General features: G+C 34.2%; 2 protein-coding genes and 1 pseudogene across 2 annotated transcripts; 2 read left to right on the forward strand and 1 right to left on the reverse strand.

The window, feature by feature from the left end:
• Positions 1-1,934: 1,934 nt before the first annotated feature.
• LOC133672444 (senescence-specific cysteine protease SAG39-like) lies at positions 1,935-3,077 on the forward strand. Its single transcript, XM_062092868.1, has 2 exons — positions 1,935-2,396; positions 2,488-3,077. The coding sequence occupies exons 1-2, from the start codon at positions 1,964-1,966 to the stop codon at positions 3,075-3,077; spliced, it is 1,023 nt and encodes a 340-aa protein (XP_061948852.1). The 5' UTR covers positions 1,935-1,963.
• Positions 3,078-8,604: 5,527 nt separating this feature from the next.
• Positions 8,605-9,940, forward strand: LOC133672881 (GEM-like protein 4). Its single transcript, XM_062093437.1, has 4 exons — positions 8,605-8,971; positions 9,058-9,138; positions 9,239-9,513; positions 9,600-9,940. Exons 1-4 carry the CDS (start codon positions 8,827-8,829, stop codon positions 9,801-9,803), a joined length of 705 nt encoding a protein of 234 aa, XP_061949421.1. The 5' UTR covers positions 8,605-8,826; the 3' UTR covers positions 9,804-9,940.
• Positions 9,941-11,663: 1,723 nt separating this feature from the next.
• Positions 11,664-14,090, reverse strand: LOC133672680 (uncharacterized; annotated as a pseudogene).
• Between the last annotated feature and the right edge of the window lie 4,088 nt (positions 14,091-18,178).

The following is an 18,178-nucleotide window of genomic DNA, read 5'->3' on the forward strand; positions in this document are numbered from 1 at the left end:
TTTTGTAGAGACGCACGTGCGGAGTGAAGATCGCTAAAAAGGGATGTAGTAGTTCGTTGACAACCGAACTCAACACTTTGTGGTACATTGGTTTTCAACCATTTTATTTCTCAAGTTATTATTTTCTTGAATTTTATGATTTCATTTTTTATTTCTAGGAGACATGTAATAGCCAGTTGAAGGAGAGATATAAGGACGATATCCACCTGGATTTTGATTTGGATTTGTAGTTGGAGGTATGATCGTTTGGTGGACCCGATAGAAATTGGGTATATGGACTTTCCAACACTACGGTCGAGAACTTGCACATGACCCATATTGTTTCAACCGTTGGGAGCTTGCAATCGCTATTAAGCACCCAGTCTCCAGAGTTCGCAGTCTTGTTAGATCAATGAGTGCAAGAATGTACAACCCATCTCAATAAAAAATATGAACAACTCTCTGCGGATTATAAAGAACTTTGCCGAATAGTCATGGATATTGTATCATAGATGCGTGATATACGTGCACCCCCTTATTGACCCTATAGTCCCGGGGATGACCAACCTCCTTCTTCCTCCAGTGTCGTCTTTGTTCAAGTTTCATTATATTTGAACAAATAATTTAGTAATAAATGTTTGGATAATTTATTTTTACATACTTGAATTTTATATAAATTTATTGAAAGTGTCTTTTTTATTCTTGTTGCTTCTTCGATATATATATATATATATATATAGCCATAGGATCTTCAGTTGTAGAGAAAAAATTAAGTTGACTTTATTGGTTCTTAAACTTTGAAAGGTAATACAACCTCTTTTAATGTGACGTTGTTAGAATGCTTGAATTCTAACAACGTTGTTAGAATCCACAAGGGAAACTATTTGTCAAAAAGTTTTAAGCATCAAGTGTGACATGCAATTTAGTTTCAAGAACAAATGCTTGAATCTTTGACAATAATGTTTATATTGCTTCGTCTAAATTTATTCAATAAATAAATAAATCATATTTACTTTGTAATTGCATCAAGAAAACGGCAATTTAGTTTAATACTTTAGACCATCAAGTTTACTACTTTATTATTGTATGTGTTGATGTGCATGCTAGTAAATTGAATTAATTTAGTTACAAGTTTGAGATTTAATCACAGTTTGCTTGGAACTCAAAGGTGAAGCATGCTCATAAACAGTTTTCTTTAAGTTTTGGACAGAATTGTAAAGACAAATTCATGCTATGAAAAAGCCAGTCTCAACTTTAGTTTCTACCTAGCTAGTGTCATGCTATAGAGTCTAGCCATATATCTTTCTAGAAGGCAATGCATGGTAGCTTCAGATTGATCTTGACAGAATAATCTTGCACGGAATTGTAATGTTAATTTCACATTTTCCCATTAAGGTTTCTCTTATTCAATAATTTTGCCGATTGCAGAACTTTTCCTCTCTCAAACTCCTTTTCTTTTGCAAATATAACCTGATCATTGACTATGCGGACTCTGTAGATTTTATTCCTTGTTCGAAAACAAATTGTTGGCTTCTTGAATCACTAAACTCAAGAACGTATCAAAATCAATGTCCTAATACAGACCAGCACGTACGTTTACTATAATAGTTACAGAGAGGCTACCATTTTCCTAGTTTTTTCTCCGATGCAGTAACTTAAAGGTAGGGCGCCGACTCTTGTTACAATCTGAAAGTTTGTTTAAAACTATTCACTCTGTGAATCAAACGGCACGGTAAGAGTGTTTTTGTTTTCTTCTAAAATTATAGATGGGACTAAATACAATACTCATAAGCCTAGCTAATATAAGGTGTCAAAATTAGAACATTTGTAAGGGCACGCATAGTTGGAAGGCCTGTCTTTTGGAGCGTACAGATTGACAGGTGCAGAGTCCCTATAAAAACCTCAAAGGGTGCCTGAGGATAGTATGCCTACCAGCTTACTCATTGCTTCCCTAATACACCAGCTACCAATACCAAAGGCTGCCATGAGATTCACTAAACAATTCCAATTTGTTTGTTTGGCCTTGCTCTTCATTTCGGGAGCTTGGCCTTCTAAATCCACAGCTCGAACCCTCCTGGATGCACCCATGTATGAGAGGCATGAGCAATGGATGACTCAGTATGGGCGTGTATACAAGGATGACAGCGAGAGGGCGACCCGTTACAGCATATTCAAGGAAAATGTTGCACGCATAGATGCTTTTAACACTCAAACCGGCAAATCTTACAAACTTGGTGTCAATCAATTTGCAGATCTTACAAATGAAGAGTTCAAAGCTTCACGCAATAGGTTCAAGGGCCATATGTGCTCTCCACAAGCAGGTCCTTTCAGATATGAAAACGTTTCTGCAGTGCCTTCTACCATGGACTGGAGAAAGGAAGGAGCTGTAACCCCTGTCAAGGACCAAGGACAGTGTGGTAAGTGCCTATCCCTGTGTTTATGCGAATGAGATCTTACAGAGGGATACTTTTCTAACCTTTGTTTTGTTTGTGCTGAATCAAAACGTAGGTTGTTGTTGGGCATTTTCGGCAGTGGCGGCCATGGAAGGAATCAATAAGCTTACAACTGGTAAATTGATCTCCCTTTCAGAGCAAGAGGTTGTTGATTGTGACACTAAGGGTGAGGATCAAGGCTGCAACGGTGGTTTGATGGATGATGCCTTCAAATTCATTGAACAAAACAAGGGTCTAACAACTGAAGCTAACTACCCATACAAGGGAACAGATGGCACTTGCAACACTAACAAGGCAGCCATCCACGCAGCAAAGATCACCGGGTTTGAGGATGTGCCAGCAAACAGTGAAGCTGCACTGATGAAGGCTGTTGCCAAGCAACCAGTTTCTGTTGCTATTGACGCAGGTGGATATGATTTCCAATTCTACTCGAGTGGCATCTTTACAGGAGGTTGCGACACTCAACTAGACCATGGTGTCACTGCTGTTGGATATGGAGTCAGCGATGGATCAAAGTATTGGCTAGTGAAGAACTCATGGGGTGCACAATGGGGGGAAGAGGGATACATACGAATGCAGAAAGATATAACTGCAAAGGAAGGACTATGTGGCATAGCAATGCAAGCCTCTTACCCCACTGCCTGATCAGATGTTCCAATATCCAAACACATGTGTCGTCTACTGCTGTTGATGGCTATTTCCACCATGAATTATAACGTGTATGCTTGCTCTCTGGATTTTCTCCTTTGGCTATGTACTATCTCAGAAAGAACGAGTCTGTAATTCTGTACATTATATCTGTTATTGCTATTACAAAGTTACTACATCGTGAGGAAAAGGACTAAAAAGTATCGGTGCCTTCATACATTACTAGTTTTAATAAAATATTGAGGTGCCAGAAATAAGTCGCGGGAAAATATTAAATCCAGTGAATTTATGATCCGGGTTCATCCTAGATAAACTAAAATATATGGGCTGAATACTTTATAGATGTATTGTTTACCTTTTTATATTTTAATATGGACAATACTGTTTTTTTTTTCTTAGGTTTTACTGTAAACTTAAGAGGAAAATATATAAGGTAAACACTGTACAACCACATTGTTCATCTCCTCATGTTTTTTAAGATTTGCTATAAATATAAAAGAGAAAAAATATTAAATTCATTTGAATTAATTGAAGTTAATAATGATGCATTTAAATTTGGTTCCTAAGTCACATATTAATAAAGAAGAAAAATGTGTGTATACAGGCTAATTAAAGAACCTAGAAATGCTTTTAATATAATAGAAAATAAAATAAATATATTGGAGTTAATACATATAGTGATATTTGTGATACTAATAATGTCTTGATTCATGGTGGTAAAAGATACTTTACAACTTTTATCTTTTCAAGATATATTTTATTTGACTAACTCTAAAAGTTAATTGTTTGTAAAATTTTTAAAGCAGATGTACAAAATCAATTAGAAAGAAGGATAAAAGTCTCATGATCTGAATATGTGGTGAGTATATTTTCAATTAACTGAATAATTTTTTTTAATTACATGGTATTATATACCAAGTAATACCTCTTTATTCATCATATTTTAATTAGTTAACGGAAAGAAAAAATTGAACTTTAATGGATATGGTTAATCCAATGTTAAATAGTTTTGGTTTGTCTAATAATAACTTATGGGGTGAATGTGATGTTTTTAAAATAAAAGAGAATAAGAAAAGACAGTAAAGCCCTTGAAGATTTAAAAGTAGGTGTAAATGAATAAGATGTATTGTGGTAATTGAATAAAACATAATAAGTATAAACATAAAAAAAAGATAGAGGGATCTGAAATTTGAGAGTGAGAATCGACAAGAGAGAAGAAAAGGAAAAAAAAAGAATAGAAAAGAGGGAAAGACAAAGGAAGGAGAAGGAGTTAGATAAAATAAGTTTAAAAGGTAAGATTTATGATTTGGTGTGTATAAATGTTTTATTTAACTTTGATTTTATAGTTTGTTGAAGATTATGGTTTTGAAGAATTTTTTTTTTTTGGTTTGATTGATGAATTAATTTGAATATTATGAGTTAATTGTTATGGGTAATGAGTTATTTAGTTGATTTTGAAAGATTGTAGGTAAGGATGATGATTTTGAGTTATGGTTGGTTTGAATGATGAATTTGAGTTAGATGTTTTGGGAAATCAGTAGGTGATATGTGGAAAAATCTAAGTTTGAGGTTGAAGATGATGAAATTTCAATTTGGTCTCTCAATTTGTGAAAATTTCAGTTTGGTCCTCGAACTTTGAAAAAAATACAGATTGGTCTCTGGAGCATAATTCGAGATTCTAGAGAGAATTAAGGGGAATTATGATCAAAATTCCAGTATAGTTATGAATTTATGACATTTTCAGTTTGGTCTTTCAATTTGACCCTAAAAATTTGATAAAATTCCAGAATGGTCCCTAGAACATAATTTGAGATTCTGGACAGAACTGAGGATGAATTATGGCCAAAATTCCAGTATAGTCATAAATTTATGTCTTCTTTGTATTCAAATAATCCTGATATATCTACTTGTGAGATATTAGTAGGATTTCTTTTGGTATCTGCTTTCGAATTCTGTTCGCTTTTGAGTCAAATGAATGTATAATTTTTCATATGCATGAGAAATAGTATAAATATTTGAATTGTTAATACGAATTGGATCGTGCTTCTTGATAATATATATATTGATTATTGTTTTTGTTATGATAAAGCATGATCCATTGTTGAATTTGAATTCTTGATTTGAGCCAATATATACTTTTGAATTGACTTCTGAATTAAGAACTATTTGATTGATGTCATGAGTTAAGCCTTGAGATATTGCACATGGTATCTAAACTCTAGTTGGTCGAGAGAGTCACCAATCTATGTGGACCGATCTTCCTACAGTATGGAGCCTCATTCTCATTGTATTTTGATTTCCTGACGAGCTTTACCTTATGATATTTTTGTTTTGACCTATTTGAGAAATCTTCCTATAAGAACCTGGAGCCATAATTGTATATATATTCTTCATTGTTATATTACCTCGTGTATGTATATTGAACGTTAACTACTCACTGAGTTGTTGAACTCAGCCTCTCATTTTTTTTTTAAGGCTTACAAGTTGTTAACAGGTCACTGTTATTGGATCTTGAGAACCTATTTTTTGTTGTTGTAACTTGTACTCTTTTTTTTTAATCAAACATAAAAAAATTATATAGATAAAAAAAAAAACAGAGTTGAAAATTAGCAAGTCAAAAATATATACAAATACAATTAGAGAAAGGAAACACTTGTACATGGGAAAAAAAAACCCTCCAATGACTACAAATAACCGAAGCCAAAAGAACTAGAAACTAATCTAGAAACAGGAGCCCAGCTTGTCTGCAGTGGACGAGCCAGCGACACAAGCTAACTCATCAACAAAGACAGAGGAAGCAGCATAATCAGCCAAAAGCACCCAGGCAGCAGCAAGAAGCCCCCGGCCAGCAACACCCAAGAGAACAAGCAGGCAAAGCACGTGAACAAAGAAACCCAACGGGAGCTTGAACAAATGAAAAGCCTGAAAGAAATAAACAGCATCGGCAACCCTCTCGATCCACAGAGAGGAACATACAGCAGCTAACCAACCAAGGGAGGCAGCCAGATTTGCCAACAAACCAGCAAGCTGACTACCAGCATACCAGCCCAACCCCAAATCTCGCTGACCATCCACAACTAGAACAACACCTTGACCCCAGAAAAGGACTCTCAAAAACAGCAACCAGCAGAGCACAACCAAACAGCACAAAGCAAACCAGGAACACCAGAGGCATCCAGCACAGGAACTGGAGAGCAACGTAAATTGCTTCAGCCAATAGGCGGGCTGCCCCAACCACAACCACCTCCACCAGACCACAGCAGGGCTCACCAGGCTACAGCATAGCCAAACAACCAAGCAACCAAAACTGAAGACGAAACGTGCATCACAGCAGAAAGAACCAACAGCAAAACCCAAAACACAACCTGCCCAAGCTCTGCATCAAGGGAGGACTACACCACCAACTTCAAATCCAAACGCAGGAACAGCAAAGCAAACGACCAAAAGCTAGCAACCAACAGTAACACATCAAGACAAATTCACAAGGACCTCCTACAGAAATAGAGAGCAACACCAACCACAAATCTAACAGCAAAAATAATCTGTATTTTTTTTTAATACCTAGTTACTGTTCCACATTTAGGAATTTGTATTAAGTCTTATATTAAATATTAAGATAATTATAAAGTTAGTTTTGTTATTACTGTTGCGTTGAACTTTGATTAAATTATTTAGATGTGAAGTTTATTTGTGAGTTTGAAATTCGTATAGGTATGAAATTTTAGAGGGAGGCCTTGTTTATGTGCTGATTATAAATCCAGAAATCGGGCGTGATAGTGAAGATTTATGTTCTACTTGTCATATTAAAAATACTCTTAATAGATTTCCTAATAAAAAAAAAATTGTATAGAATGCAATATAAATTTTGAAATAATAAAAAATATTCTTTAAAATATGAGATAGTCCAACGAAGGTAAATATTTTAATTACTAAAAAAAAAATAGATCCTAAAATTATAAATTATGCATTTGTTGGATATTCTTTTAATAGTACTACTTATAGATTTTTTTTAATTTTGAAATTTTTGAAATTACAAATAATATAATTATTGAATTGAAATATTTTTTGAAAATATTTTTCCAATAAAAAATAAGTTGTCTAAAAGTTTTATAAGAAAGTAGATATTATTGATAATCATGCTTTTATATTTTCTTTATTTGGAAATCAACCTAAAACATATATTGAAGCCCCGGTATCTAGTGAAACTCCTTTTTAGAATTAAGCGATCAAAGACTTAATTTCTAACAAGACTTGCTTTTTATTGATTTGCCACACAATAGGCTGTAAATGGTTTTTAGAGATAAATTGAGTGCTGATAGATCTATGCTCTTGTCATTTCCCAACTGTTTGATTTCCAGGCAGAGAAGTCTTCTACCCTTTCCCTCTCTTCTTTCTTGCTGTAGTCAGCTTTGTGCTCCGCCTGAAAGAAGACATTTTTTAAGTTAAATACTTCCATTGACAAAGTGAGAAATGAAGGCAGCTGATGTGGTTATGATATGGCAGTTGCCTTTCCTCAAACGTGAAGGCAATACATATAAAGGTTAAACTCAAAAGTGTCGCTTGTATTTGCCCCTTGGTGGGTCTTTAATAGCAAGACTTCACAGTCAAAGAAATACATTATCCACTCACTAACACCTCAGCATTCACGAGTAGAGGTAGGTAAGAAGAATGGAGAAAAAGAATCCATTGCCGATAAGAACAAGCTAGAGAGGAGCCCTATTCCATTTGATCAATTCACTTTTCCTTTGCTGGTTTTTTAGGGTTTTTCTTATCCTTGCAAGTCATCAACTTCCACGATTAAAGAAAAAGTGGCAGCCCATCTTGGTCGTCTGATGTTACAATTGACATGCTATCCAACAGCTTTTAAGACTGTAATGACCAACTTACAATTTGGTTGATCCAAGACAAATGACATGTCTTTTTAGTTATAATAAAAAAGAGAGGGATGGCATCAGAAAGCTATCATTCCAGCTCAAAAAGCTTTATTGGCATACCCACACACAGTCAGCATATTGAAGGAAAGAAGCCATATGGTGCTTGTCGGGATTTGTGACTAAGAAATGTCCCAACTAATCAGGAGAATTTTCTTTATTTCCTTCGTCCCACTTGAAAAAGATGAAAGATTTTCCAAATATTTCAAAGGAATATATTCTGTGGAAGCAAACTAAGCAAAACGGGAAGAGACCTTTCACCTCCCTGAAACCAGTTTATTCATGAATTTAATTAACATGTTCTGTGAATAGTTCTGTCATTTTTAATGATACTGTAACAGAATGATCCCATTCCCAGTTTATTTTAGAAGAAAACGCCTTGATCCATGATCAGCTAGCATATTTGAAAAATGGATTTCAGGAAATTTAAAATTTGACAGTCAAAAATATATTGTTATAGTTACTCAATAGAAAATCAAAATTAGGACCCCACGATATCTTTTCTTAAAGCAATCGAACATGCCATCATTTCTCCATCTTCCCTTAATATATATATATTTTTATGAGCCCATTTGTATGCCATAGTCCTTGTCGATCATGAGCCATAGGTGAGTCACGCAACCAAAAGTTAAAAGGTTCACCAACTATTGACACCTCTTTATATACACTTGCGGAATGCTAGATTTGATCAATCTAAGCATCCTCTACATATCTCACAGCAAAACACACTAGTCTGCAGAAGTTTGCAGCTGCACCGAAAAGACAGTTCGAGTCATTAAGTCCAGAAGTTATCAAATCTTCCCTGCGCATAAATTATGAAGACTTCACAGAAACAAGTTATTGGAATTCCAATCAGAACAGCATCATATGCAGTTGAGAAGATGCCGAGACTGTTACTTGAAAATGCTGAGCAGCGCTATATTCCAAGTCCTGCAAATAAAGCTCTCGCATGCAAGCAAAGTATATCATTCTTTTCCTCCTTTCCTCTCTTTCTCAACCATAAATGACATAAGGTTGTTTTACTAACCAGCTAGTCTAATTTGCAGATAAAATAGATTCGATGCTTAAAAGGATGAACAAGCTAGGGAAAAAAGCTGACAAATTTGCTCATGGAATCCGAGAGCATAGTAAGTTATTCAAATTTTGATTTGTGATTAAGAAACATCAAATTTCTTCTCAATCAACGCTGGAAGGATGCTAAATTCATCTCAATTTTTGTAACTGCAGTGAGGCTGGGGACCAAGATCACTGAAACTCTTGTAGGGAAGCTGAGCTTGGGGGCTAGGATCCTTCAAGTAGGAGGGGTGAAGAAAGTTTTTAGGCAGTTATTTAGTGTTAGTGAAGGAGAAAGATTGTTGAGAGTTTGTCAATGTTATTTGTCAACCACAGCTGGTCCTATTGCAGGCCTCCTCTTTATCTCTACTGAAAAGCTTGCCTTCTGCAGTGAGAGATCAATTAAGTTGTCTTCTCCAGAAGGAAAATTGGTCAGAATTCATTATAAGGTAACAAACAAAATAACATGACGTCTCTCTCTCCTTCCCCTCCCTCTCTGGCATCTCTGATCTCTAAATAATATCAATTTATGCAGGTAGTTGTCCCATTAAGAAAGATAAAGACAGCCAACCAGAGTGAGAATGCGAAGAAGCCATCAGAGAAGTACATAGAAATAGTTACTGAAGATGATTTTGATTTCTGGTTTATGGGTTTCTTCAGCTACCAGAAAGCTTTCAAGTCTCTTCAGCAGGCAGTCACTCAAGCTCAGATGAATACAAGTCATTCAACTCTGATGTAAACATAAGTTTTTCCCTCTTTTCTTTCATCAAATGTAAATTAATGACATGAAGAGGGGTCAACATCATCAGTTGATCAAAGTACCTGTAGCTAGAAAGATCCTATAAATATGAGAATTAATGGTTATTGATTTTTCAACTTTCTGGGCTTTAAACATTACACATGGTCATTGGCCAAATGACAACACGTCTACCAAGCTAGTCCTCATATGGTGATTAGTCACAATTATGGTGATTAGTCACACTTAATGCTCTCTGATGTGTAATAAGCACCATCAGCTTAGCCCTGCAACTCTGTACATCAGTTGATACTTGACTGGTGCAAGCTTCTTCTTTTTTCCTTTTGGTGGATTCACTGGTAGAGCATTACATGGAAGGAAGATCCTTTACCAAACAATCAAGTTTAGTGACATCTTCAGTGAACTTATCCTGTTATCTGAGGTTGAAATTAAATTCCAGTAACAACTTTTGGCAGCTGGGTTACTTAGGTGACGCAGCTTGATGTGGAAACAAAACTGTTTTGGACCAGAGCAAGAGTTAAGATTGCATCTACTCCTAAGCTGTTTGACAAGTTCAGAAGAACTGGTTAAGAGTGTGTGTGTCACCTCATCGAAGACCTAACTAAGTGGTCCATTGGATCCTCAAGTTGCAATATTTATGGCTATTGACTTCATAAGAAATATATTTGAAGGGCTATAATGCCCTTAGGCCTTAACTGTGGATCATTGGACAAGTCCTCCTAGTCCTAAGATGACATTCCAGCAGGATTAAGCAACTTTGCTGGAAGTGGTTTCTCAAGCCATTAATTAGTCCTAGATCCACAAAGTACCTGTCTGGTAAAGTATGCAAGGCAATGAAAAAGCAGGGTTTTTTTTTTTTTTTGTGGTAATAAAAATGGGTATGAAGATGGGTTGACCCTATACCCGGCAGGGAACATTGCGCACAGAACTCCACACACATCTGGAGAGATCTCACCGCACCCATGTCGGGCCGAAGCTAAGGGTACCTCCCCGAGCAAGGCTGTGGGACGTAGATATACCACCTCATCAAAGGCCGGTGAAAATGACTCGAACCCAAGACCTCGTCGAGGATGAACGAGCACCTTAACCACCTAAACCCACCTTCGGGGGCATGCAAAAGCAGGATGAGTACACTGTAGTCCTGAATGAACCCTTAATCTTGAGGTTAAGTTGGTACTACCACGTGAGCCAAAGGACAAAATGGTTCCGATTTCTTTTATGGTCGTTTCCACGATCAAGAGTAGACCATGACATCTTTTAATTTTTTTCACATGGCAGGCATAAACACTACGGGCATTGTAATCTCTTACAAACTCCAACATTAGGACCCACACATTCCATCATGGCTGCAAATCACTATAAATCTGCAAACTACGGAAGCTACTAAAAGAAGATCCAAGAAAGTGGAAGCGGACATTCCAGGAAATAAATCAGATTGGATCTTGCTTAAGCAGCTAGGCAACGCCCATGATACACGGCATTGCCTCAAAAATCATTTTGTTGACAAACATTATGTGATTTTCCCAACACAAGAGATAATTTAAGGTATGACCATGACTGTTATCAACTATTAATTTAAACTAAACAAACCAACTGATTCATGTCCTACATTCAGTAACTTCCACCGAGTCCACCCAAGCTTGAGTTTTATATCATGACAAACTTATTTAAACTTCCAAACCCTCAACCTTCAGTTCAGTTCATCTTAAAAGCAAAGGAAAAACAAATGAAAAACGAAAAAAGATTCCGTGGAAATTCCCACACAACACACGCTGAACTTCATAGTTGCAGTCATTTCAAAAGCAAAGAGATCTCCAATATTTAGCATCAGGATAGAGAGGATTGTGGGATCGACAAATACAGAATCTTATAATCATATCAGAATCCATAATTCTGGAGAGTAGGAAACATCATACAACAGCCATCTTAAACAGCCAGAAGAAGGGAAAGAGAAAACAAGAGGATATGGACACACTAACAATAGAAGAAACAGTGTGCCTGCATGATATACACAATCATTCTGGCGAAGATCTAATGAGGGTCTTCATTCTTGTATCCTAACTAAACTGTGTAGGAGAGCATTCATTATATAGGAGTTATCGCGGAATGAATATCCACAGAATTCCAAACTGTTGAAATCGAGGATCCCATAGTAGAACATCTGGCTCATTTAGACTTCCTGTGTAATTCACTTTACAGCAATCAGGGAACTGCAATCCAGCTTCATCACAACCTGACTTGGTAATGTATGGACAGGCCCTTACATCAAGGTATTCCGAAGAGTTTCATTTATCCAAAACCATGCCTATCCCAGTCACCATGATCTTTGGACAGTTACTGATCTTCAAAACCTTCAGCCTCACTTTTGTTCCCATAGTCCCTAGCCCATGAAAGGCAGCATCTGTAACCTCCTCACAGCACCCAATATCAGGAGCCTCCAGGTTTCTGCACTCAGCAAGGACACAGCTTAATGAAGAGTTCGAGACATTTCAACACCAGTCCATTTGCAAGTTCTTCAAACGGCTTCCAAAGTGGCCAAGGATTTATAAACTCTTCAGAGATGTCTCGGCAACCACCAATGATAAAGGTTTCCAGATTTTGCAAAACTTGGCCAAAGATAAAATAGACTAATCCCCAACTCTAAAGCAATCCAACAACTTTAGTGTCTTCAGGGAAGATGAACATGCCTCTGAAACATTGGAAATCCCACTGTCCCCCACATCACTGCATTTATTGATATCTAAGAAGTGGATCCACCGACATCCACTCACAAGAACTGCAAGTCCACAGTCAGTCACACTGGTGCAACCTTGCAGGCCCAACTCTTGTAGATTTGGACAGTTCTTAGAAAGAGCTTTTAGTACTTTATCGGTAACAAATTTGCATCCATCAAGATGCAGGATCAATAACTATTTGCAGATCTTGACAGCCCTCAGCAACAGCTGACAATCCCTTGTCTGTTAGCTTTTTGCAATAAGATGCATTCAAGGACTGCAGAGATGAAAGACCACCTCCAATTGACATCATCCCCTTATCTGAAATACCTGTATCACAATGATTAAACAGCTTAGCCAGTATGCAGAATGAGCATGCATGGCTAGAAAGAAGCTATTGTGAGATACTTATTGGAAAGATAATCCAAGGCTAAATGGTACGCTTAACACTGCAATTAGTATTACAGCATACTGAAGATGCAGCAAAGGGCAGAATAACACCATATGAGTGAGACTGCCACCAAATGGGAACTTTTATATTCCCAGTACTAGTCACTGCCTTGCAAGATTTCACAAACAAAACATTACAAAAACTCAGCAAACATAAGATTAACTGATTTTTCAGCTTTCCATATTGAATCTCTAACTGTTACACCCATTACATGAAAGCCAAAACAATGCAGGCTATCAAGAGAAAAGGCAAAGTCAACAGTGCTCCAGATTTGGCAAAATTTAGTCTTTATCTCACAATTTGGGCAGTAAACCCATCATGGGAATCTAAATCATCATTGCAATGTGCATATTAAGCATCTTCAAACAAACTAAAGAATTTTCAATCAGATCACCATGTTAAAAGATATACCAAAAGAATAACTTCAAAGTTTCTCACAATATGATATTTTCCATCAAACATAATAATATATAACCACCTAAACCCTCTAATTATATCTCAAAAATTACCCAAACAATTGACTTTACCCTCACAGTTCTGCAGTTCAATTCAGTAACACAAAACCCTCTTTTCATCATAACCAAATTTTCATACATAAAAACCCACAAAAGCACCATAGTTTCTCCACGACTCCATGGCATCGAAATAAACGAACCCTTTTTATATCCAATTGTAAAAAACAAAAAAAATTGCTTTTACCTTTACAATGCTGCAAATTAAGGACTTTTAAGCATCTAAAACCAGCAATAACAGCAATCAGAATCAGTAACACCAGGTTAAAAAGACCTTGAAATAGAATGAGACAAAGTCCAATTCGATCAATCTAGAAAACCTAGCAGCCATCTTTTGAAGCATGTGAGGTCCAGCTCTAGCAGCAAGTTTCTTCCTTTCTGTACTCTGCAACCTTAGCCATCTCTTGGAAACCAACCCAAATATCTCCTTGTCCATATCATTCTCTAGCTTTGATAATATTGGTCTCAGCTCGCCCAGGGATGGAGGTACCGTAGTGACAATTCGAACACCTCCTTGGAAGCCACCGTTTGGCGGCCGCATCTTCCCTAAACGAGCATAGTTTTGGAAACTGGTCTGCTCTGTGATTGACCTGGAACCGGTTGATTTATACTTGAAATCAGATCGGGTTGAAAAAACAACAAAAGAAAAAAAAACTTGATTGACCCGGTGGATTGATCAGACGACTCGGTTGATCTGTTAAGATCTAGTTGCAAACCTATTGATTTTTTTTTTATTAAAACGACGTCGTTTTGTTTTTAAAAAAACCGACCTGACCGATCCGATAACCCGATTAAAACCCGAAACTCAGACCTTTGACCAAATCAGATCTTAAAACTATGCTCAAGGGTCATTCTAATGGCATAACAATTTTCTTATTCAATGTAATTATAACAAAAAAAAAATTATCCTGAAAAGATAAAATAAAAAAATTAATTTATACTTGTTAAAAAGATTTTATTTTTAAAAATAATTTAATTATTTTAATACATTTTAAAATAATAAAGTACCTAGTTAATATGTTTAACTTGAAAATAATAAATAGTCATGTAAACAAAAAACTATATTATCCTCTAGAACAAGTTTAATGATATTTTTTTTAAAAAAATCATTTTATTATTTCAATTTATAATAATTGTATCTTAATATATATTAGAAAATTAATATAATAAATAGTCATGTAAACAAAAAACTATATTATCCTCTAGAACAAGTTTAATGATATTTTTTTTTTTTAAAATCATTTTATTATTTCAATTTATAATAATTATATCTTAATATATATTAGAAAATTAATTACTTGTAGGTTTTGTCAATATAATATTAACTTATGGACGGAGCTTATAAACATTTTAGATATTCAAAGATTTGAATAATTATAAGTTATTAAAATTTATTTGTTACAATCACACATTATTTTATAAATTATTTGGCATTCATGCTTCACTTAATATCCTCGTATTAAATTAAAATAAAAAACTAATAGATGGGTTAATTTTTTTTATATTGTGCACTATTCAATGTGAAAGGTAATATTATGAATTTCAATAATATGTTTATTTTTTTATTTTTTTTTGTCCTTTATATTTTTTTACTTTAGTCATTGAGCTTTCTATTATTAAATTTTATCTTTTAATATTATATCAACTGAGATTTTAATTTAATAATTTGTTTCAATTCTCTTTATATAAAATTGATTGTGGTGTCAAAAAACTTTTTTAATATGGGGTTGATTCTTGATTTTGCAAAAACAAAAAACAATTTTATTGCTTGTGAAAAAATAAAAATACAGGGACCAAAATTGAGAGTTAGGAAAAAATAAAGGCTTTTTTTTCAAACAATGTTCTTGGGGTGCCATTATAAAATATTTGGCCAAAAAATTTTCTTTCTGGTCTTTTTAGTTTCAATTTTTACATTTTAGTTCAAAACTTCATTTAGTTAATAAAGGCTTTTTTTTCAAACAATGTTCTTGGGGTGCCATTATAAAATATTTGGCCAAAAAATTTTCTTTCCGGTCTTTTTAGTTTCAATTTTTACATTTTAGTTCAAAACTTCATTTAGTTCACCTCTTATTCCCTAAGTTTGAGATAGGAGAGAGAGTCACTAAAAAATTATGGAGGAGAGAGAAAGAGGTTAGTTGCCCAAATTTTGTTAATAAAAAAAAGCTAAATTTGATGTAAATGTGCTCCTTTTGATGAAAAGTGTAAACTTCCAGCTTAAAATTACAAATAGCGTTAAATAGGGAAATCTCGAGTTGAAAAATAATAAATTAAGATGAAAATTTTATTATTAGAGATTTGAAGGAAAAGGTAGATTTGTCAGAGAATTTGCTGTCTAACTTATTAAGTGAGTTTGATTGTTGATAAAATAAATTATTTTACTTCATTTAATTGAGTTTTATTGAAAAGGTAAAGAAAACCCCAATTTTTAGATTCTTAGGGTTTGTTGATGTTTATGAAAATTAAATATTGTGGGATGAAATTGTGGTTGAAAACTGAACCGAATCGAAAATGATTACTCCTACTACCTAAATGCCAATAGAATTGTGGTTGAAGAAATGAGTGACATGTATGAAAGTTAAGATTTTTGTTGTTTAAAAGGTATAAATGATGGTTAAGATTTGATTGTGTATGTTGTGTTTCAGTAAGATAGGATATTGAATAAATGCACTTGAAAAAAAAAAGTAAGAAAGGTATGACAAATTTAAGGGTGTCAGCAAAAGTGGTCAGATGGTTAGTTAAAGAATTTTGGAAGAAAATCAAAAAGATAACCTTGATAAATTGGTTAAATTGTATTGTTTCAATAATTTATGTATGGATAGGGATTGAATGGGATTTTTAGTATGATGTGTGATTTTCATGTTAGGTTTACATTATGGAAAGTATAAGAAATGAACTTTAGGACATTAATGTGAAAATATGAATTTAACAAGATAGAGATAAGGGTTAAATTGTGTTAACAATAAAGGAAATTGATGAAATGAAGCAAAAATCGGAAGAAGGACATAGGTTTCATGATTTATAAGTGCTCGGTCATTTATGAAAATTAGGGATTTTTTTCCATTTTGGTAATCAATTGTTGATATGGTTTGTGTATTATATTTTTTTTCCATAATTAATATGTTCAAGTAATAAATTAGGGGTAGAAATGACAAATTATGAGTTTAGCTAAAATTAGTCAAATTTTAGGGAATTTAGAAAGATTTAAAAAGATAACCATGGTTAATTGATTAAAATGGCATTGTCTTAAATGTTTGATGTATGATGGTAATTACGAATGTGATTCAATTAAATTAAGCATACAAGTTAAAGAAATTACATGTCAAGTTGATTGATTGTGTTAAAGTTAGAAATTGGAGTGTAAGGAATTATAAAATGTTGAATATGGATGATATTGTTTGCATGGTTATAAATTCATAGAATGAGTTTGCTAGTATAATGAAAGGATACCTATCGTTAATGAGAAGATGCATTTGTAGCTAGAACTTTCGTACAAGGAGCTCACGTAATCGGAGTACTAGGTAGATATTCGACACCTTACTTCTTTAATTCAAGGCATCTAATTTTTACTAATTGCCCTTCTCCTCCACTCATATATAAAATTGCTATAAGATATTAAATTGAAAATAAAATTATTCTAGAGAGTAGCTTTGTACTCTATAATACTTTCTTTGTGTTGTTTCATAAATTACAACTTGCATATCTAGTTAACTTTAAATTTAATATCAAATAAGGATGAAAAAAATACTCTGTTATATAATATCACCCTAAACAACAAATTAATATATCATTTCATAGATTTTATATAAAATCTTGAAGGTATTAAAATAAAAAGAAAATTATTTTGAGCGTTTCAATATTCGCATTATAAACACTTTTACTCCATAATTTCACATACCTGATTAATCTAAAATTTAAAATCAAATAAAATCACAAAATATTTTTTAAAATAATATCACACAATTACCCAAACAACAAATCAATCTATCTTTTCACAAATTTCAATTTTCTTCTTTACCTCTCTACTAACAAAAATCAAACACAAATAAAAGCAAAATCAAAACTGAAACCATCAAGAAGTAGGATGACTAAAACGATCACTGGTTCATCTTTTTAGATAAACATTGTCATTTGTAGATCTAGATAAGACCCAATCTTATGATGAAATCTATAAAGCTCAAGTGATATGGAACTCAGGTAGGAGATTCAATTACTAAAGTGTTTTCTGTTAAAGGAAAAGTAATTACACAATTTGATTAAGAGTGATTATAGCTTCTAAAATTGCCAACTCTTGGAATATAGTGATTATGGGATGTAAATGTAATTAGTTTTCTTTTAAAATTTGTTTACTTAGAATAGCACATAGGTTCTGTATAAATTCTTATTTATGTACCAATATTCAATATAATACAATATCCAAATTTTCAATTCAAGTTGGTATCAAAAAACCGATCTTGGTGACTTTATCACACTTCCACCACCATAACCATTGTAGTCCTCCCATAACCACCACAAATCTCTCACAAACACCATGATAGAACCAACCAAAAACATGAAACCAAATAAGAATTCCATGGAATTCTCATATCCATATGCCATACACCACTCGGATCATACTAGACTTATCATAGCTTCTAAATCACTTGATGGGAACAATTATGGGTAATGGAGTTATGCCATGTG

The sequence above is a fragment of the Populus nigra genome, chromosome 14 (genome assembly GCF_951802175.1).
Source record: "Populus nigra chromosome 14, ddPopNigr1.1, whole genome shotgun sequence".
Lineage (NCBI taxonomy): Eukaryota > Viridiplantae > Streptophyta > Magnoliopsida > Malpighiales > Salicaceae > Populus > Populus nigra.